The sequence below is a fragment of the Trichomycterus rosablanca genome, chromosome 3 (assembly GCF_030014385.1).
Source record: "Trichomycterus rosablanca isolate fTriRos1 chromosome 3, fTriRos1.hap1, whole genome shotgun sequence".
Classification (NCBI taxonomy): domain Eukaryota; kingdom Metazoa; phylum Chordata; class Actinopteri; order Siluriformes; family Trichomycteridae; genus Trichomycterus; species Trichomycterus rosablanca.
In genome coordinates this window covers 48,618,386-48,645,408 of record NC_085990.1, presented here as the reverse complement: position 1 = coordinate 48,645,408, position 27,023 = coordinate 48,618,386, and the positions used below count along the sequence as shown (strand labels likewise).

At 35.0% G+C, this 27,023-nt stretch overlaps 1 protein-coding gene across 1 annotated transcript; it reads right to left on the bottom strand.

The window, feature by feature from the left end:
- Nucleotides 1-186: 186 nt before the first annotated feature.
- On the bottom strand, nt 187-21,191 carry sim1a (SIM bHLH transcription factor 1a). The gene is made up of 11 exons (XM_062992187.1): nt 21,017-21,191; nt 16,352-16,434; nt 15,164-15,253; nt 14,906-15,014; nt 14,702-14,787; nt 14,179-14,378; nt 13,762-13,868; nt 12,239-12,386; nt 4,761-4,926; nt 2,468-2,873; nt 187-881 (listed from the first exon to the last, which is right to left on the bottom strand). Exons 1-11 carry the CDS (start codon nt 21,189-21,191, stop codon nt 187-189), a joined length of 2,265 nt encoding a protein of 754 aa, XP_062848257.1.
- Between the last annotated feature and the right edge of the window lie 5,832 nt (nt 21,192-27,023).

The window sequence follows — 27,023 nt, the reverse complement described above, 5'->3', positions numbered from 1 at the left end:
AAAAAATAATAGGACAGAAGTTCCACAGAAGATTCTTCTGCCTTTTAAATGCTTGAGTGTATTTTTTTCTTAACACTGAAATCCTTCTACAGCAATGCAAATAGAAACGTTAAAACTCAGAGCAAACAAACAAAATTATTTAGTGATTCGTCCCTTTGAGGTGAAAAAACCTTGAAGCTCTAAGTGTCAGCTGCCGTTGGAGATGATGACAGAGGTTCCTTTATGGCTGGTGGTTTGCTCGGACTGCATGCGCAGGTGGGAGGTCATGTCGTAGTGGGAAGAGCCTGCGCAGCCCAGTGCGTAGCCTCTGAAGCTGTCCGCCTCATAGAGGTGCTCCAGTGTGTAGCCGCTAAGTGAATAGGCAGTGTGTTTGTCCAGGTACTGACGTGGGTGTGAGGGGTAAAGGGCAGGGGTGGGTGAGACGGCACAGGAGCCAGAAAGGCCCAGATGCTGCTGCTGCTGCTGTGGTGATGACATCTCAGTCTGTAGGAAGTCTTTGGCTTTGGCCAGTCGATCAGAGCCAGGGCTGCTGAGGCGGGACAAGGGGACTGGACTGGGGGCCGGGCTGATCACTTGTGCCGGGCCCCGACATACAGTGCCCTGCAGGCCTGACTGAGCAAATTCAGTGCTAAAGCAGGAGCTATGGCTCTTAATCAGACCATTAGCTGTTGACAGGGAGGAATCTGTAGCACTTTTCCTCAGCTGCAGTCGGTTTTCCTCTTCTTTTATCATTTGCTGTGTGGCCCGGATCAACGTCTCAATCTTGCTGGGCTCTTGAGGGCTGGAACGATAATGCTCGATTCGGTATCTGTCACCTGAGTCACTTGCTGAGCCAGCATCCGGAGAGCTGACCATGCTGTCCTCATCCCAGTGACTTCTCACTGCAAAAGGAAAGAAGGTCAATTAGGGACTATACCTGATCTGTTTCTGTCGCACAGTGCTTTCCACACAGGATACACTTTCTTCTGCCCCAAATATACTGAGCAACATTATTTTCCCATAATTTAATAATTAATTAATAATAATTTTTCTACAACATTTTATTATTTTAGAATGTATTACAAAAAAACAAATCAACTGCTGTAAATCAAATCTGTAACTCTGTATATCTCTTTAGATGCCCTACAACTCCAACACTAACAACTTGGTCCTATTATTTACATCTGCCAGTAAAATTACTACAGACCCAGGAACACATGCCTGTGAAGAACCAAAACCGTAAATCAAAATTGCACACTAATTGCTGACTGTATTACTTGCATCTTTGCACAATATTATACAAAATAATATTTTGTATAATATACAAAAAGTTTTTGCATTTTTGCACCTTACTCTTTTTATATCTCTGCTGCTGTAAAAAACCTACGCTGCTAACTGTATATCAGAATATGCTTTTCTACCTCACCTATCATTTACTCAGTACCATGTGCTGAACAACACTTGTCTCTAGTCTTGTCTACCTTAATTACATTTTAGATTAAAAATGTCTTTTTGTATTTATTGTACTGTTGTTTAGCTGCACTGTGTAGTGTACAGTCTTGTTCTATGTTGCACCCTGGTCCTGGAGGAACGTTGTTTCGTTTCAATATGTACTTGAATAGAGCTGAAATGACAATAAAGCCTCTCTTGACTTTTGACTTGACTCTTGATTTACTACAAACTATATTAGAACAGTAACACTACCAGGTATAGTGTATAGATATAGCATACTATTTAGTACAGAAGAATAGACTTGTGGTAAAGAGGATGCAGTCTTTTGTTCACAATAACCAAATAATGAACTGCTGTAAACTTGCATTGGTTAATGAAAGACATGAGTGTGATTTTAGTATTTTTGTAAGTTTTTCATGTTTCCATCTGTCATGTTCCCATCTGGATCCAAGTTTGAATTTAAATCATGGTACAACAGGAGAAAATAGGGGCATTTCCCGCTTTCTAGAAAGGGTAAAGACATGTCCTCATTAAAAAGGAATTTGTTTTGAAAAGCACAAAGGATTTCATTTATTATTGTACATATGACTGCATTATAACTTTTGACTTAAGAAAGTACACAAAATAAAAAGTAAATTACACATGAAATAATTTCCGCTACATTTTTTCCATCCAATATTCCTGTGAGCTGCTTTGTAGTGTCAGCTGGCAGGAAGAGAATTTGTGTGGCATATTTAGAAAAATTAACTGTGACAGAAGAAAATACGACCGGGTTCTAGTATTTACATACTGTGTGGTGGTGCTTCTTAAATCAATGGAAAAGATACGTCAATTTGAATATACTTTTAAATGTACAGTCTTCTGCAATTAAGATTACAGAAACTAAAATGGGGTCTAAAACATATAAACACTCGAAAATATACCCAAACATCAAAGATTAATAGAAACTAAAAGCTAAAACAATACCATGACTGCCAAAGCACATGATGGTGTGTAATTATACTATGCATAATCCATAATTCAAATGGACTCTTACCATGCAAGCTGTGGATGGAGGTTATGTGAGGCATCACACCCTCATACCCCTCCCCATTCTCAGGTGGGGACTTGGTTAAAGGCAGAAGCGATCGGGCAGCTCCCCACCACGCCTCTCGCCCAGTTTGAGGAGTTCCCAGGAAGTACCTGCCAGCTTCACAGCGTCCCCGCTCGCAGGCCTGTGTATGACTGTGGCCCTGGTGCTCGCTGGGGGTCTGGTGCTCCTCGGACAGAGGTAGGCTGTAGCACAGGGGACGGGGGTCTGAGAATTGGCGGTACACGCAGGAGGCATCCATGCTTTCGTTTTGCTCCAACAGCTGAGGAGAGGCAGAGTCAGTCAGAGGACTGCCACCCCACGGACTGCTGTCCTGATCTGATTCTGAGCGCTCTGTGTGGAAGCCTGGGTACTGTACAAGCACACATGGACATCAGTAAACCAATAATGAAGTTTAATCAACAATCTGTACCATACATATATACGTAAAACAGAAAACAGAGGATGGAAATGAGACAAGCACATGTGCTAAGGAAAAGTGAGACATGTGGATCATGTTTCAGCTTTTTTACTTTGTCATAAGTGGACAATTGACCCGATATCTAGCATATAAAGCAAAGTGAACTACAGTAGGAAATAATGTGTACTGCCCTCTACCATAGTATTATAATATTCTAGCTATTTAGCTAAAGAGCATGTCATGTTCTTAATTATGAGAGATTTATTTTATTTTGTTATGGTTTCATTGTCATGTTTTACACAATTTGGTTACATTAATGACAGGACAGGTAGTTACTGGTTACCCATAATTCATCAGTTCAGGTTTTTTAATGTCAAACACAGTCATGGACAATTTTGTATCTCCAATTCACTTCACTTGCACGTCTTTGTACTGTGGGAGGAAACCGGAGCTCCCGAAGGAAACCCACACAGAAACGAGGAGAACATGCAAACTCTATACAGAAAGGACCCGGACCACTCCACCTGTAAATCCCACTGAGCCATGTGCTCCAAGATTATGGTGGAATAAAGGGCTGTTGTGTGCATGTGTGTGTGTGTGCAGTTTCCTTATAAAACATTTACTTTGATCACATTGGCTGCATCCAAAATCACATATATTTCAATACTGAACAGTACGCGAAAGCAGTATGCGAGAGCGGTTAGTATGCCCGAATACGTAGTATTCATTAAACAATATGCGAAAAGTACCCGGATGACCTACAGCCTGTGCAGCTATTTTTGAGTATGCAAACGATGCACACTTATGGTCAGATCTATGCCATAATAGAAATATTAATAAAAAAGATAAAAGAAAAATGGCGTAAAGCGGAGTAAGACAAACATTAAAAATTGTATGCTTAAGTACGATCCTAAATAATGTTATGAGTATAGCTTTGCGGAGAACGACAGAATAAATTTTGTCTGATTTTAAAATTGTTATAACTGTGGCGATGAGACGTCATGCATCACGTGACGTTGGTAAGATGGCGAGCTTAGTATGTACGAGGTTGTGTGCATACTGCACACTTGCGTACTGAAAAAGCGTACTACTTTACCGGCCGATCAGTATATACAACCTCGAATCTAGTACGTAATGTTTAAGTATGCAATTTCGGATGCAGTCATTGTTTTAGCAATTTTGCAGTATTGGGCTTTGCTGCTGTCTCTGTGTTTAAGTGACCATTGCATCTTTAGCTTTGTTTCAGTATTGGCAACCAAATATATAGGGCTGGGCAAGGACACTGGTAAATAGTTAAAGAAGTTATTTGTACACTAAGAAAGTGTTACACAATAAGTATTCGGACACCTGACAATGAGCTTGTTGAAGACCCTATTTCAAAAACAAATTATATTAAAATAGAGAGACATCTACGTGATCTTTTCAGCTTTAACAACAGTCTGAGAAGGGTTCTCACATGAAGTATGTCTGTTGGAATTTGTGTCAATTTAGTCAAAATAGCGTTTTTATGGCTGAGCACAGATGTTGGTCAAGAAAGCCTCAATCGTCATTTCAATTCATTATGAAGATGTTTAGTGAGGCTGTGGTCAGGGCTCTGTGCAGGTCACTTGAGTTTCTTTAAACTGAGCTTTTCTTCCCTTGCTTTGTGCACAGGGGCACAGTCATGCTGGAACAGGAAATGGCCTAAATCATATAATTTTCTTTATATAATTAATTTACTACACCTGTTAGCAATTATTCTGGCTAAAACACATTAATTTAATAATTATAAGGGATGTCCCAACACTTTTGTCCATATGGTGTGTGTAGAAATAGAGCATGAATTAAATAGGCACTCACATTGGAGTAAGGAGACAGTCGTGTTTTGGCTTTGGTGCGGGTCACCCTGCTTTTACTGGCCTTCCTATTGTCACTTAGAGTAGTGGTGGGGCTGCTGTAGGTGAACGTCGGTTTGTTTGATGCTGCTTGGTCTAAGGACAGCTGCAGACCTTTATACTCGGTTTCCCTGTTGAAAGAAGGCAAAGTTTCAGCTGAAAACCGACAGGTATATCTCTCAGCAGTATTAAAATCAATACTCTCATTAAACAAAGATAATTTCTGTGGCAGGACTGGTGCAATTCTGCTTTTTTAAGCATGTCTCTGGTGTGTTTGTTTACTAGTACTTTTTATTTCAGCTCTTTCAGCGCTGGTAATGCACGTTAACATTTGTTCGGTAATTAACACGCAGTTGCTCATTTGCAAGTGACAGTGTGAACGTGGATGAGAGGAGGAGGTACAGTTGGAAGTCATTGTTTCTCCTACAGATTGAAGCAAGGCTTTTACAAACACATGACAGAGGGGAAGCGCCTTCGTTCAAATACACAGTGAGATTAAGAGCTATGGCTGGCTAAATCAAACTCACACGCAGATCCTACGTGGAAATTGACTTTTGAATAAAGTGGAGTATGGATTTGGTTGCCTGGGAAAAATCAACTTTGGAAGAAAAGTGTGTCCTGAGAGTCGGCAGTATGCCAAGAAAAAATGTCAGGAGCTGCTCTAGAGAGCCTCACTTCAAAAATATTTAGCCATGTTGCTGTGCAGACAGATTAAAACATCTAAAAAAATAATAAAGAAAATTGACACCACAGTTGCAAGGAAAAAAAGAGAATCTCTGGAATTACTTGGGCTTCTGCATTTATTACTCATAAAATCTGATTTAATCTTCACTATTATTCACTGGTGCTTATTCTAACCCAGCAGGCATTTTTATTTTGTTGGCTTGACATGTCTGATATTTTAGGTTGACACTGTTGTCTATGCAACAAACTGCCCTTCAGGAATAGTAAAGATTTCTTTTCCTATGCTATCCATGAGTTATACTGTAATAATAGACAAACACTGCATAAACTAATAACACAAACAACTGCAGTATTTCTGTTTTTGTCACATCACTGAAACATTTATTAACCACGTACAATCCATTATAAAAAATGTGACCCTCCAATTTTATGACTTATCCAATAGTCGAAAAGGGCTTTAGAAATGCCCTCCTAAAAAACTGGCACAGGAAAGAACATTTTGTCGGGGAAAAATGTTGGGCGCTGCTCTAGAGAGCCTCACTTCTACAATATTTAGCCATGTTACCGTGCAGACAGATTAAAACATCAAAAAAATAATCTAAAAGAAAATAGACACCTATAGTTGCAGGAAAAAAAGAGAATCTCATTAATTACTGCATTTATTACCCAGCGGGAATTTTAGTTTTGTTGGGTTGACTGTTCAATGCTGATTGTTTGTCAAATTTTTTTGTAGGTTGACAGTAATAGTAAAGATATCTTTTCCTAGCCTATCCATGAGTTATACTGTAATAATAATAAACACTGCATAAACTAATAACACAAGCAATTGTAGTAGTATTTCTGTTTTTTGTAACATCACTGAAACCGAATCACTATTAACAATTTACAATCCATTATGAGGGTGGCACAGTGGCTCAGCGGGCAGTACTGTCGCCTCACAGCAAGAAGGTCCTGGGTTCGATCCCCAGGTGGAGCGGCCGGGTCCTTTCTGTGTGGAGTTTGCATGTTCTCCCGGTGTCTGTGTGGGTTTCCTCCGGGAGCTTCGGTTTCCTCCCACAGTCCAAAGACATGCAAGTGAGGTGAATTGGAGATTCAAAATTGTCCATGACTGTGTTCGACATTAAACATGTGAACTACGAATAACTACCGTTTTTGTCATGAATGTAACCAAAGTGTGTAAAACATGACGTTAAAATCCAAATAAATACATAAATAAAAAAATTAATAACAATCCACTATGAAAAAAAAACGTATTAGGTAACTTTCTAGTTTTATGACCCTCAAAAGGGTCTTGATGCCCTTCCAAATAAAACTGGCACAGGAAAGAACCTTTTATGTAAGCCATGAGCCAGTCAAAACAAACTTCAGATGATCACAGACAAAACAGAAAGAGAAAAAAATCATCTACAAAGAATGTCGTGTTCATCAATCCACTATTTAATTTTCTATCTGCTATTATTCTTAGGAGTGGGCATCCTGCAGGGATCATACAAAAAGCACAATGCGTAATGCACCCCTCAAGTTTTATGACTTATCCAAAGGTCTAAAGGGGATGTAGAAATGTCCTCCCGAATAAAACTGGCACAGGCAAGAACCATCTACAAAAATCAACTACAAAGAACTTGGTGTTCATCAATCCTCTATTTAACAACCTGCTATTGTCTGTAGCAGTGGGCATCCTGCAGGGATCACACAAAAAGCACAATGTGTAAAGTTAAACTCAAGGTTAGCAATAAAACACCTACAGAAATGTCTCTATTTATATAGCCAGTATGGGAAAATACATCTACAGTAATAACATATTGTCAATGTAGGGATATCACAGAGAAAACACTGCTCTCTAAATACAATCTACTGTAAAATACTACCAGAATGTTTTTGGGACGGATGAAAGATAAGCTAACATGGAGAGAAATCTATGTGTTTAGGGGAAACAACAAAACTTTAGTTCAAAGGTGGGGGGCATCATGTTTTGGGGCTGCTTTGCTGCTTCTGGGTCTGGACACATTTGATTAATACATCAAGAAATGTTACAGATCGATATTAAGGTTGGAGACCATGGGCTAAAACCTTTTCCAGCAACTATATACATTCTTACTAAAGTAAACATTCTAATCAGGGTTTGTGCCAGGCAGTCTGGGGTTACAGGTTATAGACAGAAGCCAACACAATCGCTGGGTTATGCAACGGCGGAGATGTTATATTCAGTGGCATTATACACAGATATGGACCTCACACACCACACTCCAGTCAGTGTGTGAACAAGATCACGTTCTGATAACGGCTACGATAAAAGGCCAGACACATTCAGTGCTTTCTGCTGTGAACAAAGATTAGCTCTGCAATTATGAGACAACACACAGACATGTGGAGGGTCAACCAGGGAGCGTGTCTCCACTCGGCTGCTCAACAGGTTTTCCAGAGCAATAAGATCATTGAAGCGTGAATCAAACACATGCCTGTCATAACAGGGAGGAGGAGAACTCTTAGCAACACACTTAGCAAGCTGTGCGTTATAAACACTCATCATCTTTACAGCCTATTAATTAAAGCTCATAAACACTTCCTTTTATGACTTTGAGCTTAGGGAACAGTGTGAAGCTGCTAGCCGCTTTACATTAGTGCAAACACGCACCACCTCTTTTGTTTAATGGACTCTTTTATGAAGCCGACTCGTTCACATCTGTGGCAGGCAGGCTGAACGGGCGAGGACAGAGTAAGTAAAAACACTGCACTGCTTTCCAAAAGACTCTTAGATGTGTGAAGTGCAAAACGTGATGTTTCACTCATCCCTGCAGCCCTTCCTTCCAGACATGACATAACGGATGATTCCTCAGTCAAAGGAGCTTCATTCTTCACTGAGAGTTCCAGTGAACAGTGATAATGCAGCCGCTTCATCAGAATCAATGCATGACAAATAAATCAGGGCCGATCTCCGCCACAGACCACTAGCACCCCAGCACCATTTTATTCCCATATTGAGCGCACACACACACACACACACACCACCTAGTTTCCCATCTGATAATATGGCTGGGTAATGTGACAATGTTATATTAATATCGTGCTAAATTATGTCAGGATACACTTTTGTTAAAACTGTTAACACATCAAGAACACAGATCACCTCCAATCTGCCCTTTTGTTCCCTGTTGAATATAATTTTTGTAAATCCTAAATAAATAGTATGTATTTTAAAGTGTCCCCATTGTTTTACAGCTATTAGTAAATCTCAGCAAATTTAAATAGAATTCAGTAATGCATATTGTGAAAATGACTTTTAGTGATATTTTGCCCTATCGCTCAACAGGGCTATAATATCCACTCATGCCTTCATTATTCTTCTTTTATTAACCATCTTATACACCATTACTTTTGCTTTATGCTCTATTTAGGTAAAGCTGGTCATTTTATTATTTTATTATTACAGCAAATTTGTGGGTGAGTATAACAGAGGAGGTTTTTCTACTTAACACATGCATGATTTATTTTTTGTAATCTTATTAATGAATCACATTTTACATGAGAACTTACTAGGTTTCATATTTTTAGCCTGTTAGGTTACATGTTTTAATTTTATTTGGTAACTTTTTAAATAGGCCTTTTTGAGTTCTTGGTTCTAAGACTAAAATTACTATTGCTAAAAATGTAAAATGATTTTACACAGTCACATTATTATTATATTTATTAGATATTATATAATAATAATAATTATTATTATTATTATATTATATATTATATTATTATATTATTATATTATTATTATATTTATTATTATTATAAGAAAATGTTCAACAATTTCCACCAAAAGCAGTGGATGAACTCAATAACTGCTCTGGTAATTGATTATAAATATTTACTGTTGCAATAATAATAATTATTATTTTATTTTTTATTTTTTATTTTTTATTATATATTACAATTATTATTATTATTATATTATTGTTGTTTTGTTGTTGTTGTTTGTTATTATTATTATTATTATTACATTGTTGTTGTTTATATCTGTTCATATGTTGTATGAATTAGAATTATGTTAGATTAAAATAACATATAGGCAAACAATGCAGTAGTTGTAGTTATAAATTGTAATTGTTTTATACATTTTAAAAACACTTGAAACACCTAAACACAGACTAGCAAATTAAGGATACAATTCAAAACAAATGTGCAAAAGCCATAAAAGACAAAACCTTATGAACATTACACTGTGTGCACATGTCTGTTTATATTTGCATGATCAAATCCCAATCAGATTTTATTTAATTAATTTTTTTAACTTTTTTTTTTGTTTTTTGTTTTTTTGTTATTATTGTTGTTTTGTTGCTGTTATTATTATTATTATTATTGTATTGTTATTGTTGTTGTTTATTATTATTGATATTATATCTACAGTTGTTACATAAAGCTTACAATTAATAATTAAATTATACTATTAATTTTTTCCAATGGAAATATTAAAAATGCAACTAAATATATATTGATATTTATTTAAATAGCAGAATAAAATATTGATTGTGTTTACTATCATTCCTGAGGTTATATTGTAAAGAACCACACTGTAGTAAACCTCCTTCCTATCACAACAGCCCCACTAACCTCAAGGGTGAAGACCAGTGCACCTTCTTCCATGCCTACGAGCGTGCAGCTGAATACTAATTTCTGCTTCACACGCCAGTAGGAGCACAAAAGCTTGCACAACCAGAATGATGTGGACAAAACGGAAATGCCCATTTATGGCACTCGACAGGTGCTCGGCATGTGAATTTTTTAACCTACATACATGTTCCAGAGTGGCACATGGTGTGATTAGCTGACTGGATCAGTGAGCACGTCTAGGGTTATGGGGGGTCAGCATTGCTTTTCTGATATTGTAATTGTAGAACTTAGCTGGGAGAGCAAAAAAACACACGGGCCCTATCGAATAAATAACCTCCCACTACATTTCAGCTCATTTCACCACCTGTTTGAGGACATTTTTGTCATTTTTAAGCATAGTATTTTTCAAAATAACAGGCAATTAGTAGATGAGTGAGACTGGCCGGCACAAGATGATAAACACAAATGTACCGAGAAGTGGGATTAAAAAACACAGAATTACGTAGTTATTCACAAATTAAGTGTTGCAATGATTAATAGAAAGAGTAGATCTACCAAACAGCATGTGCACCCATTAAAATGTGCTTTCTATGTCCAAGGACATTATTTAAATTTTAAATAAATTAATAAATACATACAATATATGGGTAGAGTACACTGTATTAAAAATAATACTCCAATTGTGCAATGCAAGTCCAAATGTAACCATATAGTCATGTAAAAGCTGATTCAATTTAACATCAGTAAATGTGAAAATAACTAATATTTATGAACATAGATTTTATATATGATTATACACCGATCAGGCATAACATTATGACCACCTCCTTGTTTCTACACACACTGTCCATTTTATCAGCTCCACTTACCATATAGAAGCACTTTGTAGTTCTACAATTACTTCCATCAGCTTCTCTGCATGCTTTTTAGCCCCCTTTCATGCTGTTCTTCAATGGTCAGGACCCCCACAGGACCACCACAGGTATTATTTGGGTGGTGGATCATTCTCAGCACTGCAGTGACACTGACTTGTGCTGGTATGAGTGGATAAGACATAGCAGCACTGATATAGTTTTTAAACACCTCACTGTCACTGCTGGACTGAGAATAGTCCACCAACCAAAAATATCCAGCCAATAGCGCCCTGTGGGCAGCGTCCTGTGACCACTGATGAAGGTCTAGAAGATGACCAACTCAAACAGCAGCAATAGATGAGCGATCGTCTCTGACTTTACATCTACAAGGTGGACCAACTCAGTAGGAGTGTCTAATAGAGTGGACAGTGAGTGGACACGGTATTTAAAAACTCCAGCTGTGCTGCTGTGTCTGATCCACTCATACCAGCACAACACACACTAACACACCACCACCATGTCAGTGTCACTGCAGTGCTGAGAATGATCCACCACCCAAATAATACCTGCTCTGTGGTGGTCCTGTGAGGGTCCTGACCATTAAAGAACAGAGTGAAAGCAGGTTAAAAAAGTATGTAGAGAAACAGATGGACTACAGTCAGTAATTGTAAAACTACAAAGTGCTTCTATATGGTAAGTGGAGCTGATAAAATGGACAGTGAGTGTAAAAACAATGAGGTGGTTTTAATGTTATGGCTGATCGGTGTATATGTGATTTCATATATGGGCTGATACAAAGCAGTACTCATACTATAGTTTGTTAGTTAACCTTTGAGTACAATTACTGTGGAAAAATAGGTCTATTACCTATAGAAGCAAGTCGTGCCATTTTTTTAATTAATTATTTATTAATTACTTAATATCTTGGCTTGTGAGGTTCATTTTCTTAGTCAAACGATAAAACAATACCAACCTAATACATAACATAGCAAATGATCATACTTCTTTCTTTTTCTATAGTTGCTACACACTAGGCAGCTAAAAACAAACTATTAAAATAGAATTTTACTTATAACATCTAAAAAAGAAAACATAATAAGATGAAATGAAATCTATATTGTTTGCATATCAACCTGCTTGACACCTTGAGTAATAAATAATTAACCTCTTATAATTAATTTACAATTGAGGTCATAACAAACAGACCTTATACGTGTTTATCTCAGCTCAGCCAGCTGTTTAATCTTAATCATTTCTGTTGCAAAGAATAGAAAAAGAAATGAAAGAGCAGAAACACAGTACTCACGTCAGGACGTAGTTGACACTGACGATACAGTGAGGTCTGGAGGATCTGCTGTTGTGCACAATGGTCGCATAGCTCTGCACCCACACCCAGCCGCCTTCCTTAGCCAAAAACCTGTAGTATTTGGTGGTGACCTGACCCTTCACCAGCACTGTAGCCACACACACAGACACAAAGAGAACCCAACATTACTGATGAACTCATTTACTTCCTGTACTCAGATAATAACTAATTCTGGTTGGAATTAGATTTTTTATGTGTATGTAATCTGAAATCTAATTTGTAGTAATTGTTTGTAATATAATTAAATCAGAACTGTGAAACTGCTGTGCTGAGTTAGATACATTTGCCCATGAATTAGATAACATGGGCAAGCAATACATTAGTTGTAGTTATAATTTTTTTTTTTAGTTTTAATCACTTGAAACCCCTAAACACAACTAGCAATTTAATGTTACAATTTAAAACAAATGTTTCAAAGACAAAACCTTATTAACATTATACTGGTTGTAAACTATCTGTTTATATTTGCATAATCAAATCACAATCGATTTTATAATGTTTTAAACTATTTTCATTTACAGTTTCACATGTGAAGTCCAATATAACTACACTTTTTATTTTGTGTATTTCCCTTCCTTTTATTTTAAGTATACATTCAAAATTGACAGCCTTGTTTTAATGGTTTTATAAATTGGTGTAGAAGATTAAAATAATAAAAATGATTTTAACATTAATTTTGTTTAGGTTCATGTAAATTAGTAATTATTACATTTGTATTGCTGTTAAAATACTTAAGGTCAAGCAAGGTAAACTATCAGTCCATTCCTGTGCTTAACATGAACTGCATTTTTATGTTAATTTTTTTTCTGTCAAATGTCGCTTTTTTATTAAGTAATAATAATTAAATAAATAATAATAATGTATTGAATATATGTCAGATATTACGTTATTACAATAAATTTTTTTGTTGGAAGCCCTTATATTCTGACAAAATGTTACAAAATTGTTTATTGATATTTAATTAAAACTGTATGTATATTTTGATAGTAAAAAGGACATAATAAAGTAAAAAGGATATCTGTGGTGGTCACAAAATAGTACTAATTTGCTAATTTGTGTAGACCAACACAATTCAATATGCAATACTTATTACTTAATTAAATATTTAATACTTATTATCAGTAGCAGTAAATATTATATTAAAGTCTGGTTAATCCACCTTTTATTGTCTGGGTGGTGAAATGATCCATTTTCAAATTATCCAGACTCATATAGACACTATGATTTTTGTTTCCTAGTTTCTTGTTAAAATATTTCCATTCTGAAAATCATTTTAAACATATTTGAAATCCATATATATGTCACTGACACACTGATATGATTTAATTAAATTATTGCTATAATAATTCTGAAGCAGATTGCTAGAACTGGTGTTGTGATTCCTCCCGTGGCTACATTGTGACTGCCCGTGTCTGGGTAGGATGTAACCAGAGGAATGAGCAAAAAAAACAAACCTAACTCACACAAGTGGTGTGCACAGCGTAGGTGGAAGGTGTCACAGCTGTGGACGTGATGGTAAAGAGTCTTCTCTATTAAATCCTGTGGCTCATAGCCAGTAAGCTCTGCCACCCTGGCAAACCAACAAGAAGAAGAATAATGACATTGGCAGTGTGTAAACACCTGTGTACACATTTATGCACACACAAAAAAATCTACAAATATAAGCCTAACATGCAAACATGCAGTTTGTGCAAAATAACAGGTGCATATGCACATGGATAATGGAACATAAATATACAAACAAAGCTGCATACACAAACAAATACACATTCAGTGATAGTCACAACAGTTATGTGACACCAGTATGATTATTGTGATTATTACTATTATTATAGGACTGAATAGAAGTGATTCCAGTTTAATAACAGGGTAAAATGTACCTTGAATCAAGAAAAATGAGCTTCATGTCCAGGCTGGCTCTAAACATGAACATGTTGCTGTAAAGCTTTATCTCAGTCACTGCACTGGGGGGTAATGAGTGACCCACAGCTACGAGACCCACGTTCTGGTAGCAGCCGTCAAAAAGGGACATGTCTAAGCTGTACTGGCGGATTTTTAGGTAGCCACTGCAATGGATCACCTGCCAAGAGATAGGCAAGGACATGGGAATTATAGCACACAGTAACATATGTATGTATGTATATGTGTGGGTGTGTTTATATTTTAAATATATGTACATGTGTATATGCATATGTATAAGTGTCTTGGCCCCCACACATCACTAGAGTATCTTTAATAACAATTTACATTGGCATACATTTTCTCTGAAAATGTAAAAAAATGCATTTTTTATCAAATGTATTGATATTTTGGTACTGGTAGGTATGTATTTATTTGTATTTAATGACATTAATATAAATAATATAAATAGATTTAGCAGTGGTAACTCTCAGAATAAGCCACCTTATAGCCGCCACAGGTAAGTCCAGCATTTCTCTTGGCCAGGACGCATTTCATCCTGAGAAAGAAAGAGCGCTCCATTTCATACTCTACACAAAGAGAGAAAGAGAGGAAATTATAAAGCATTGAGTAAAGTTTAGTAAACTGTTGTGTTTATGATGTAATGAGGGGTTAAGTGTGGTAGTAGTGTATGGTTATGTTGTTTACCCTGAACGAAGTGAGAATGATAGGGCTGGTGCGCGGTCAGCACTGCGGTCATCTCATCATGATCAGCGGGGTGAATGTACTCAAAAATACTGTTCCCCGTCAGTTCTACCTGTTAAAATAAGCCTCAGTCATCCTGCTCAAACATTAACACCAACACCAACACCAGCACCACCCCAGCATGCACCAACACCAGCACTAATTCATCCGACATGCATCCGAATAAAACCGCGCAGACCAAACGGTCCGAGCGCACTTTACCTGAGACAGGCCTAAATGCACCGACGCAGTTTCAGAGATGTACATGATCTTTCCATCCGGGGCCACCACAAAAATGAATCCGTCCAGAGTCTGAAATACACATTTTATAAAATAGATAGATTTTAGTATATTTTAGTTCATTCGGGTTTTTTTAATTTAAATAACAATCGTATATGTGAACTAACAGCGTCGTTTTAAACATTGGAATGTTTCGTGATTAATGTGAGATTATTGTAGTAATATAATAATAAATAAGCAATAGTTCAATAGTTTAATAATTATTTAATATATAAAGTATTCTACAAGATTTCATAAAATAAAAACGTCTGTATTTGGCATTTCTAAAACTCCGGGTTTTAACTCAGTGTTTGCATGCATATTTAGGAAACTAGATATTAAATAACCAAAATAAAGATTGTTCTAAATTTAAAACTATATTTAACATTTAAAAATGTTTGACATATAAAAGACAAAAAAGTAATATTGTAGCCATATAGCAGAAAAATAATAATAAACAATCGAATCGAACAATGAATAACTATCGTTAATTTCTATAATGTGTAGTTAGTAAAATAAAACTAGTTTTACCAAGAATAATCACAATAATAATAATAATAATAATAATAATCACAACAATAATAATAATCACAATAGTAATACTAATAATAATAATATTAATAATCACAACAATAATAATAATCACAATAGTAATACTACTAATAATAATCACAAAAATAATAATAATCACAATAGTAATACTACTACTAATAATAATAATAACAACAATAATAATAATCACAATAGTAATACTACTACTACTAATAATAACAACAATAATAATAATCACAATAGTAATACTATTACTACTAATAATAATAATAATCACAACAATAATAATAATTACAATAACAATAAAAATAATAGTAATAATAATCACAACATAATAATAATCACAATAGTAATACTACTAATAATAATAATAATCACAACAATAATAATAATTACAATAGTAATACTACTACTTCTACTAATAATCTAAACAATAATAATAATCACAATAGTAATAATAATAATAATAATAATAATCACAACAATAATAATAATAATAATAGGAAAATAAGAATAATAATAATAAGAAAAAGAATAGGAATAATAATAGAAAAATAAGAAGAAGAATAGCAGTCCTACCTGTAGTAGATGAGATCCGAGTTCACGGCCCACATTGTCCAAAGCACTGGCTCTGCTCACATGCCCCCATGATTCCCCTAAACCTGGAAAAATATGTTATACATACAAACGTTTATTATTATTATTATTATTATCATTGTTATTATTATTGTTATCTTTGTATATTAATGCAATTATATCGTTATATTATTTTTATTATTATTGTTGTTGTTGATTATGTAATTATGTGTTATTATGGCTGTTGTCGATTTTAAAACCATATTTTAATTTAACGCACAATGAAATATCAGTGTCAGGATTTCACATGCAGTAAAGATGTGAAAGTTAAAATGCATGTGGAAGTATTTGGACAGAGCTGCCTGTAAGAGCAGTACAGTGTGGAGTTGCAGTCCGTTCTAACACATCACGCAATCCCCTACTGGAATGCAAATGTGCAAAAACAAACAAGGATCACAGCAGAGCTCCGATTCGCATTTTAATATTAACCAAATATACACTTCACGTTTACACAACAGAAACAATCAAGCCCTTGCTGAAGCACATCTCAAACACAGACTGCATGGACGCCGTGCTTTCATATCCCTTCTATTAAATCTTCAGCAGTGATACATAAATGTTTAAATGGCATCAATTCAATTTTATAAACCAACGCATTAAGCTCAAACATAGACTTAACATTCCTGATCGACATCATATGTTTAACATTAATGAATACAAGACATGCATTAAAAATACTGATATAATACTGATCAATGTGCATATTTATGGTTAATTACTGCTTATTCACACAATACCAAATTAACAGCCTGATGGAATTTGTTGAACAATTTTTGTAAGCAACTGGGTTGGTGTTTTAGATTTTTTTGCACCTGATCTGCTTGAGTTTTGTATAATGATGAAATTTGCTAGGAAGCAGAAATTAGATCTCTGTTTCTCTCCCGACTTGAAGTGCCTGGACTGAGCTAAGCGGCTTTCAAACAAAAGCGCTCGTTTCTACCCACAAAAAGAGTAATCCACTGAATCCACTGAAGCTCTCCAAACGAAAGCTTTCAACTGCTTACAGGGTGAGAAAATCGCCTCCACCTTTTCAACATGACAACACTAACTGGATCATTTCCAACCGTAGTCAAAGCGAGCGAAGAACTAAACCGTGGGCATAATAAATAAACACGAAAAAAGTCCTCTAAATCCATTTCAATGAAAGGTCCAATTAGGCTTAACGTTGTTTAACACAACCATTAATTCAGGCCGAACTGCAAACTTGACTGTCAAAAATAAACAAAAACATATTTTCATATATATATATATATATATATATATATATATATATATATATATATATATATATATATATATATATATACTGTATATATATATATATATATATATACAATAAATTACTGAATGCCTGTTAAATTTAGCATTTACTTATTTACTTCAAATTTCTGATATGCTTTATTAAAATGTAATTTTGCTTCTGCATATCTTACTGATCTTCTAAAGCAGTATAGCCCATCCTAAAACAATTAATTCAGTTAAAACAGGACTCCTTATAAATAATAAATGAAACTCAATAATAAAGGTCAGCCAGTGAAAGATGTTTTATGTCAAATGTAAACTTTAAAACAGTGTTTCAGATACAAACGGACTGCTAAATGTATTTAAAAATAAAATAAAATCTGACTTCTTTAATCTGGCTTAGTGTTTTAGTCTTTTACGTCATCAGCCACTCTAATGTTTTTAGGACATGTATAGTTATATCATTAAAGATGATAATATCTATATTGATGATAATATATCAAACAGTTGTATTTATTATTAGTAAAAACAACAAGTGACATACAGATATATGAAGGGTAAAGCAAGCTTTAACACCCTCACATCAGGTCATAAATAACGGGTGTAAAACACTCCCACGTTTGTTAGTTTTCAAATAAAATTTTACTATCCATTTTCTTTAGACCATTAGCAGTATTCCATTACACCGACCACCTCAGGGTGTGATCTGAACATGCAGACACTGCAGTGAGGATGAAGAAGCAGGTTAGAAAATGTTATTTAAAGCACATCTGCTGGTTAAATGGAAGTCTGATGGAGCTCTCCGGTGTGAATGGGAGGAGGACAGCCTCTCTCACTCCAATTACCTTCAACACTCCACCATGCGCTCATTCTGCCTACTGTCTGCTGCCTCTTTACTGATCATCATCACTGTCAAACTGCACATTTCTACTCGCTTTCATATTTTACCATGTGATTTTCATTCGTGTATTGTGGTTTAATTCACGAAACAGAAACCTATTCAATTTAAATCACATCCTTCAAAGTGTCGTCTGACAACAAAAAAGAAATATTCAGCACTTAAACTGGATACGCACAAATATTTATTATTATTATTACCATTATTATTATTATTATTATTATTTTATATTTTTACACATAGATAAACCATCTTGTGTTGCAGTGTTGCAGAGAAATAGCATCACGTTTCTTTCACTGCCTTATCTAAGCTACTAATAAGAAGAGCAAAGAAACGGACTTGCTATTTTAAAAGCTGTTACCCAACCTCTATATTCATGGACAGGATGTTGGACAATGTAAGGCTATTAAGCATCTCCAACAACAAGCACTTATAAAACCCTCTGAGTTAAAAGCCTACTTTAATACAGATACTCCCAAAACAAACATGTATATGCACTGTTATTGGTATATAGCATGAACTGAGTTACAGAGAGTTAAATGTACTATGATTAAAATATTACATATACTGAAAGAGTTATGGAGCTAAATATACTATGATTGGAAAATTACGTATTATGTACTAATAAACTTCATATATGAATCTACGTGTCATATGATTGGTATATTAGCCTAGATGTACTTAAAGAGCTATAGAAAGCTAAATGTCCTATTTTGGTATATTAAATATACTAAAAGGGTTACGGAGAGTTGGATAATGGGTTGTTACAGACAGCTGAGTGTACTAGAGTTCTATAGAGCTGAATTGGTATATTAAATGTACTACATGAGTTAAATGTAATGGGATTGGTGCATGTACTTGGATAGTCCTTGAGAGCTTAATGTACTGGGAGAGTCCTTGTGAGCTAAATGTACTGGGATTGTATGTAAAGGGAAAATTCTATATTGCATGTACTGAAAGAGTTCTAGAGAACTCAGTGTACTGGGAGAGTTATATTGCATGTACTGGTGTATGTATTATAATGTACTATAATAATAAGTTCTAAAGAGCTGAATGCACTGGGATTGTTATATTTGTGCTAAAAGAGTTTTTTAGAGCTAAATGCAGATCTATGCAATCTAGAAAGTTGAACATACTGGCGTTCCTGCTTCTTCCTGCTACATTTATTTACATTACATTTACCATCAGAACACCACTTACTTCTATGGCTTCTCTTAATATTATACTTACATTATATAATAATAATAATAATAATAATAATAAAAAATAATAATAATAATAATTAATAATAATTTATTAATAATAATAATAATAATAATAATAATAATAATGTCGTTAATTTAAAGACTCCCAAACTGGGCAAAAAAATCAGCCAATAATATATTCTCGCAGGCGTCTATTTTCTCAAGTAAAAATATTATTGTTTAAAATAGTGACCTTTGTAAACTGGATGAGCCACCAGTGTGTTATGTGATACACGGTCACCTGTAATACAATAATAATAATAATAATAATAATAATAATAATAATAATAATAATAAAGCCAACAGTGAGCTGTTCGAGCAAGAACAAGCGGCGCTGATGTTTTACTGTCATAAACTCTTTCTTAAAAAATGTAGCGCTAGAAAAATATAAACGAGCAAACATTATCCTGAAAATATAAATAATTGTAAAACAAATTTGCATCGATTAAGACACCAATGAAAAACAACAATAAATAATTCACTCCCCTACAAAAATGCCACGACGCAGCAGTACATTAGAGGAGAATTGCAGTGCAATCCAATGCAGCATCAGTATCTAAATAAGGTGGAAAATCTCATTCAGTTTATAATTCACTAATGTTTATTAAAAGTCAAGTATAAAATGGTCAATTACAAAAAATAATTATTACTATTAATTAAAAGAGAGAAAATATGACAATATTTAATCTATTATCGCTACATTTCAATATTTTTAACTGCTGAGATTATTGCCAAATTTCGCGAATGTCGATATTGCATTTTACAATGCTTTGAAAATAATTATTGGATGTTTTTTTTTCTATATACAAAATTACTGTATGTTAAATAATTAAACAACGAGGGAATTTTTACTTTGTCGAGTTTGTTGATTGTTTTATTTAGGCGCGTTGTATTTCTGAGTTTATGTACTGCATTTAAGCATTTTATTAGTTTATATACTCAGTTATACATCAGTTATACCTGGTGTTTATGTCCTTCTTGAACTATGTAGTAATACTTGCCGGGCAGCTATTGTAAATAAGAAGAATAAGTCGTAAAAATAAGTTCTTACTAACCTACCTGGTAAAACAAAAGATGTGTGTAATAATAATAATTATAATAATAATAATAATAATAATAATAATAAATCTGTGCAGTTTAATGTAAAAATAATCAAATAATAATAAAATGCCAACATATGCCCAGGTAATAAGGCAGACAGATGACAGCTGAAGCTATACTGACCTTCAGGAAAGACCAGTCTCATTTTCAGGTAGCTGGTGGTGAGGCGGATGATTGAAGCTTTATCGAGCTGGGATGTGATGGCTGATGGAAGCGGTAGCAGTTTAGCCAGCTCATAAAATTCACTGTTCTCCTTCTCCCGCCGAGTCCTTGCTGCATTTTTCGACTTCTCCTTCATTGTCTGTAGAGGTGCAAGGTGTTGGACACCCCGCCAGTGTTTGATTCTCCGAACCAAGAGTAAATTTCACACAAAAAAGATTGTAGTTCAGCCCAGTGTTACCATCATCAGATCCGATGTGATCAGTTCTACAGAGCCTGTATCTGGCCTTCAGGTTAGATGCAGGACATCAGCTGGACACATTCCTCAGTGGGTCCCAGCAAAACGCTTAACCACTCTGAAGTGTCTCAAGAAAAAAAGAAATGAACATTTTCATTCAATAAAAAAATCTCAGTGGTCAGTGATCTCTATCCAGCTTGGACTAGGTCTTTGTTCATTTAATGGCAAATCCACTTCGGTCAGGTCTTCTTATATAACATCCATCGTTAGTGAAAGCTGCAAACAACTAAAAATAAAAGATTAGACATTAAAAAAATCCCTTAAATAACAAAATACAAAAAGAGTAACTGTAAGTAACTGTTTTATTGGCAAACCACTTAATTTCAAGCTAAAACGGACAGACCTGGAACCATGAATATAAAATGTGATGTGATTTTTATAAATAAATGTTAAATGTTAAATTTACACGTGTTTTTCACAATTCATTCAATGCTTTTCACATTTACATGTGGATTTTTACACACTTCCCCACATGTTGATGTTTTTTATATATAAATAAACGTTTTTAAATGTTTTACATATTATTACATGTCACACGTCGATTTTGTAAAGGTAATTCAAATAATTTGTTGCCAAACTAAGAATCCCTTTATTTACAATATTTTTAGTGGCAAATGAATATAAACTGACTTCAGTACTGTTTCATATTGTATAATGTACGTTATCAGAATACCGACTGATAATGATGAATAGATCTGAATTAACAGCAAGTTTACAGATTAACTACATTATTTACAACTAAAAACAGCAAGAAAACACATAACAATAAATATACAGAAAATAATTGTACTCCATTATAATATAAACAGAAGGTAAAAACATGCCTGTTCACCTTGCATTACAGCTCAGATTTTTCCCGTTTTTGTATGAACAGTCCACAAGAGGAAGTATCCACCAGCCGGTTTCCTCCAGGTTTACACGCTACAAGTCCAATCAAACACAAACCGAGCAGTTTATCTCCAGATTGGTGCTGGACGGATGGTGCTGTGCTGGACACTTTGCTGCCATAGACTCCTCCAAACTCTGGCTAGTTGAGCCTCACAGAAGCCCCGCCCACCTCCTGCTCCGACTGACGCCCCTACTCTGATTGGCCAGTGAGGAGCCCGAGCTTTTCTACGATTGGACGTTCACATGTAGGACTGGAGTGAAATGTGGATTTCTAACCCTTGACCTGTACAGATAATAAAATGGAAAAAGCAGTGATGGAGATTTGGCTCTGTGGAATATTTAGGTCTGAAGTTTGATGTTAATATTAACCTTTGTGGCTTTAACATCAATAATAAATCATAACGCGGCCAGTAAAAGGTCGCAACCTGTGCAGTGTTTGTTCCATTCAATGCAAACCTGACTAAATGTTGTTAGCAATCTGACTGCTGAACAAAAATATCCACTATTTTATAGCTCATAAGGCTATATATATAGCCACCACTGCAAAAACAATGTCCCCCCCCGTCCCCCCCCCCCCCCCCCCCCCACCAGGAGCAGTATAACCTTGGGTCTACTTTAATTCAGATGTGTACATAATATAAACATCAATACATTTAATTACATTTTACAGTTGTGCCTTTTAGTAACCACTTTGTTTTTTGCTTTAAAATGGTTTTGTTTATGTATGCTAATATATATTTTATTACAGCTGAAATGGTGCACATGAAATGGAGGCCCACTGCATTTAAACATAAGGAAATTTGCTAAAATAAACAGAATGTCTAAATGCGAACTATAAACAATAGAAAAATATACTATACATAATAAACCAAAATAATAACAATAAATGTTACCACAGTAGGTTTGACTTCAACAGCTGTGTATACTTACAATTAATAAAAAAATTTGATAATATTAAATTTTACACATGATCTTGCGTTGTTTAAAAATAATTATCTTATTTATCCTTCCTTATTTTATATTAATACATTTCAAGTGTAGCTTTTCTCATAATACCACAAAAATGCTTTTTTATTCTGCATGAACTTCAAAAAAAGTATTTAATATAAATCCAACACTGACCTTCCACTTTCTCTCTATATCATTTTTTACAAACCTCTTACATATAGGCTACAAGTAGTGTATCTGTAGGGGTTGAAGAATACCCTGGAGATATGGGAACAGCTTACCATCAGCCACTTGAACGACAGGTTCACCTTGTATTAATCATGTTCATTTTTTTTGGGTAGCATTAGATACAAAAGTTAGATGAAACAATGCTTCCTACAACAGCCACTCAGAATAGACCAGTTTTGTGTCATTACAGTAATTACACAGAGCAGCTTTTTCCCACCATCCAAGCACAACAGAAGAGCATAACATTTACATATATAGACATACTGCATAAAATAATAATAGCATAATAATAATAATAATTATGATGTATGCAGATTGAAGTGCAATTCACATCATTTTTAAGGCTTTTGTATCACAAGCTGCATGTATGCAATAATGGATATGCTGGTATTCTGTGCATGCATGGTGGTATGTAGGCCTACATGATTAAATGAAATTGACAATTGTTTGAGAATTACCATACGATGTGTGATAGGTAAAAGGTGAACAAAAGCACTGTATTTCATATTAGGCTTTGTATGGGTTGAGGTTAAGGACCATGTAAAAGTTCGGTCAAATATAGAAGTGTGGCAGGTCTATTTGCATTGTGTAAATCCAGTCAACAGTGTGTTAGCTGGGCCTACTAGTAGACTGATTTTGTGCCTCTAGAAGAAGAAAATAAACACAAATATCTGAGGGGTTAAAGCTCTTCACAAAGTTTTCCATAGAAGGTATAAGGGCTATTTGCTGAGTTGCGCTATTAAACCATCCTATATGCGCTGCGCTGTCTTATGCGCATAACTGGTCTGCACTGTCTCTCCTGTGTCCTCAGTACAGGTGCAATCAATCAACCTATGAAAACCAGCAAACTCATGGTGGCCATGCCCACTATCCAACCAGATAAAACTAGCATGTAATCCGTTGTGTAACTGATGTTTGTAAGCGGCAAAAATATTGAAGGATTCAATTCCAAGCCCCTTATCACAATACACACGACCCCCCCCCCCCCCCCCCCCAATATGTTAATGTAAAATTACAAATACACATATTCCACTCACCATTTGCGTAATCTTAGCATCCATTAGTGGTCCCATCAGTTGTTGATATGGCAGGAAGGTTTTAAAAAAGGCTGGACCCCCCGAGAGGTTTGGTCCCCCCCGCAATGTTACATTCATTGGCCTTGCTGTACCTATTCCCTCAAGATTAGTAGGGGCAATACCCAAATCTACCTCCATGATTAAGCATACAAGACATCATGTGCATAGTGCGACTAATTGTTCATAACAAGCAAAAACAAACAAATAATTAAATAAATAAATAATACAAACAAAAAAAATAAAATAAAAATACGCCAGTATTTAGATGTGGCTACATGATGTGAGCAAACAGTTAAAACCTTGCTTTCATTTAAACACCCAAAGCACGAAAACAAGCACGTTGTATTTTTTCTGGTAAAAATGCCTTTAAAAGAGGGTTATAGAAAGTGTCGTGTAGTTAAAGCGCTATTTAATTTGCGCATTTTCCTTATGACATGCACAGGCTTATTGGAGGCCGAACTGAGAAGCAGTCATTATGTAAATAAACTGGAGCTTCCTCTCGTCCTACCCGCTGTACATCTCCTCCTGTCTCTCTCTCTCTCTCACTCCCTCTCTCTCTCTCTGTGCTGTGATGCTGTGGCTCTTGCTCTTGCTCCTGAATAGGAAATCACCTGCAGAGAGCGGGCAGCACTAAATGAGGGAGGAAGCGAGCTGAGCACGAAGCGTCCTGCACTGCTCTAACCTTTTCCTAAAGCCTGAATTTACTGCTAATTACACTGTACAACCTGAAAAACAGCTCAAAAAGATGCATAATAATAATATCAATAATAACAACAACAATAATAACGACAATAATAATAACAACAATAATAAATAATAATAAAACAATAGTAACAACAATAATAATAAAACAACAATAAAAATAATAATAATAATAATGATAATAACAGCAACAATAATAATGATAACAATAACAACAATAACAAATAACAACAATAATAATATCAACAAAAATAATAATAACAATAATAATAATAAATAAAACAACAACAAAAACAAAAAAATAACAATAATAATAACAACAATAATAATGATACAATAACAAACAATAATAATAACAACTATAATAATGATAACAATAATAACAACAATAATAATGATAATAACAACAACAATAATAATGATAACAATAATAATAACAACAAACAACAATAATAATAACTATAATAATGATAACAATAATAACAATAAAAATCATAATAACAACAATAGCAATAAAAATAATAACAATAATAACAACAACAACAACAATAATAATAATAACAGTAAAAATAATAATGTTCTCACCAGAATATACCACAATTAAATGACGCTGTACTTAAAAACGCGTTATTGGATTATGGCGTTTTAATGACGCCTATTTCACACCAAACATGAATACAACATTGCATGACATTATTACAAGAAACAGATACACTACATGGAAACTCTATGTTCAGTCACACCAACGCCTGAATTAACTGTATTAACCTGAATTGACTAATCAACAATCATATGCTTCACCTTGTGGGAACAGTTTGGAAAAGGCTTGGTATTATGGGAGAACACAGTTGATTGTTACACTTTAACAAAGGAGATCATGGCACACTATTTTAAAAACATTTTTAAAATGTTCTAATTGCGGTGTGGTAGCGCAGAACAGTGTTGCACAACCACATGAGTTGAGGCTTCATAAAAGATAATGTCACATGATGACAACGAATGATTGAATAAATGAATGTTATTGATTATACACTGGAAATGTATCAACAGTTTTTGTCTAATAAACATGTTCTCTTCACTTAGCATCAACATTCGAACAAACCCAAGCACAAATAACAAGGATAATGGATAAAAGAAAGTAAAACCATATGCACATCTGCTCAGTGCGTTATTCTGAAAAACAACACAGCACGAGTCAAAAGAACACTATTAAACACACTCAGCTGCTTCCACGTCCCTTTACTTCTGAAGAATGCGAAGAAAACTATTTAAAGAACAAATATCAAAAATATGGGATCAACCTAAATTAGAAAGGAAATAACAATGTGCTTATGAGCTCAACTTCATAATACAACAATTTGTAATACAACATTTTTAAACAAATCAAATCCCCCCCCCCCCCCTTTCCTAAATAATTTATTTTTCCATGACTTATCCTAAATCCTCATGAATGCATTTGGCACCTGTAAGTCCCCGAGGCTTCCCAGTGCAGGGTGTTGAAGGCAAGGTGGGGGGAGAGAGCACCGGAGAGAGAAAGAGGGTTTCACAAACCAGATGTGACAGTCTGCCCGAGTGCAATCGCTTACAGAAGAGCATGTTTCACACACCTGCATGGAATTCCTATCCTTGTGCTTAAACCCATTCCTTCCAGCTTCAGTTCATCACACCAGCTTCTGCTCACTTCATACACATGCAACACGTCGACACAACCAACCCACCACCAATTTAGCATCTATTACATCTTTGTGATTCATTATAATCATGCTTTTGTGTTACAGAAAGCACAAGTGTCAAAAGCACTTTATTTAAAGAAAACCTACATTAGGTCTTT

Excerpts from the sequence above, each read along its gene's own strand:
- sim1a (XM_062992187.1), bottom strand. The coding sequence starts at position 21,191 with ATGAAGGAGAAGTCGAAAAATGCAGCAAGGACTCGGCGGGAGAAGGAG. Across the intron at positions 15,254-16,351 it reads TCGGATCTCATCTACTACAG|ACTCTGGACGGATTCATTTT; the intron begins GTAGGACTGCTA and ends TGTGTATTTCAG. Across the intron at positions 14,379-14,701 it reads TTACCTGTGGCGGCTATAAG|GTGATCCATTGCAGTGGCTA; the intron begins GTGGCTTATTCT and ends ATCTCTTGGCAG.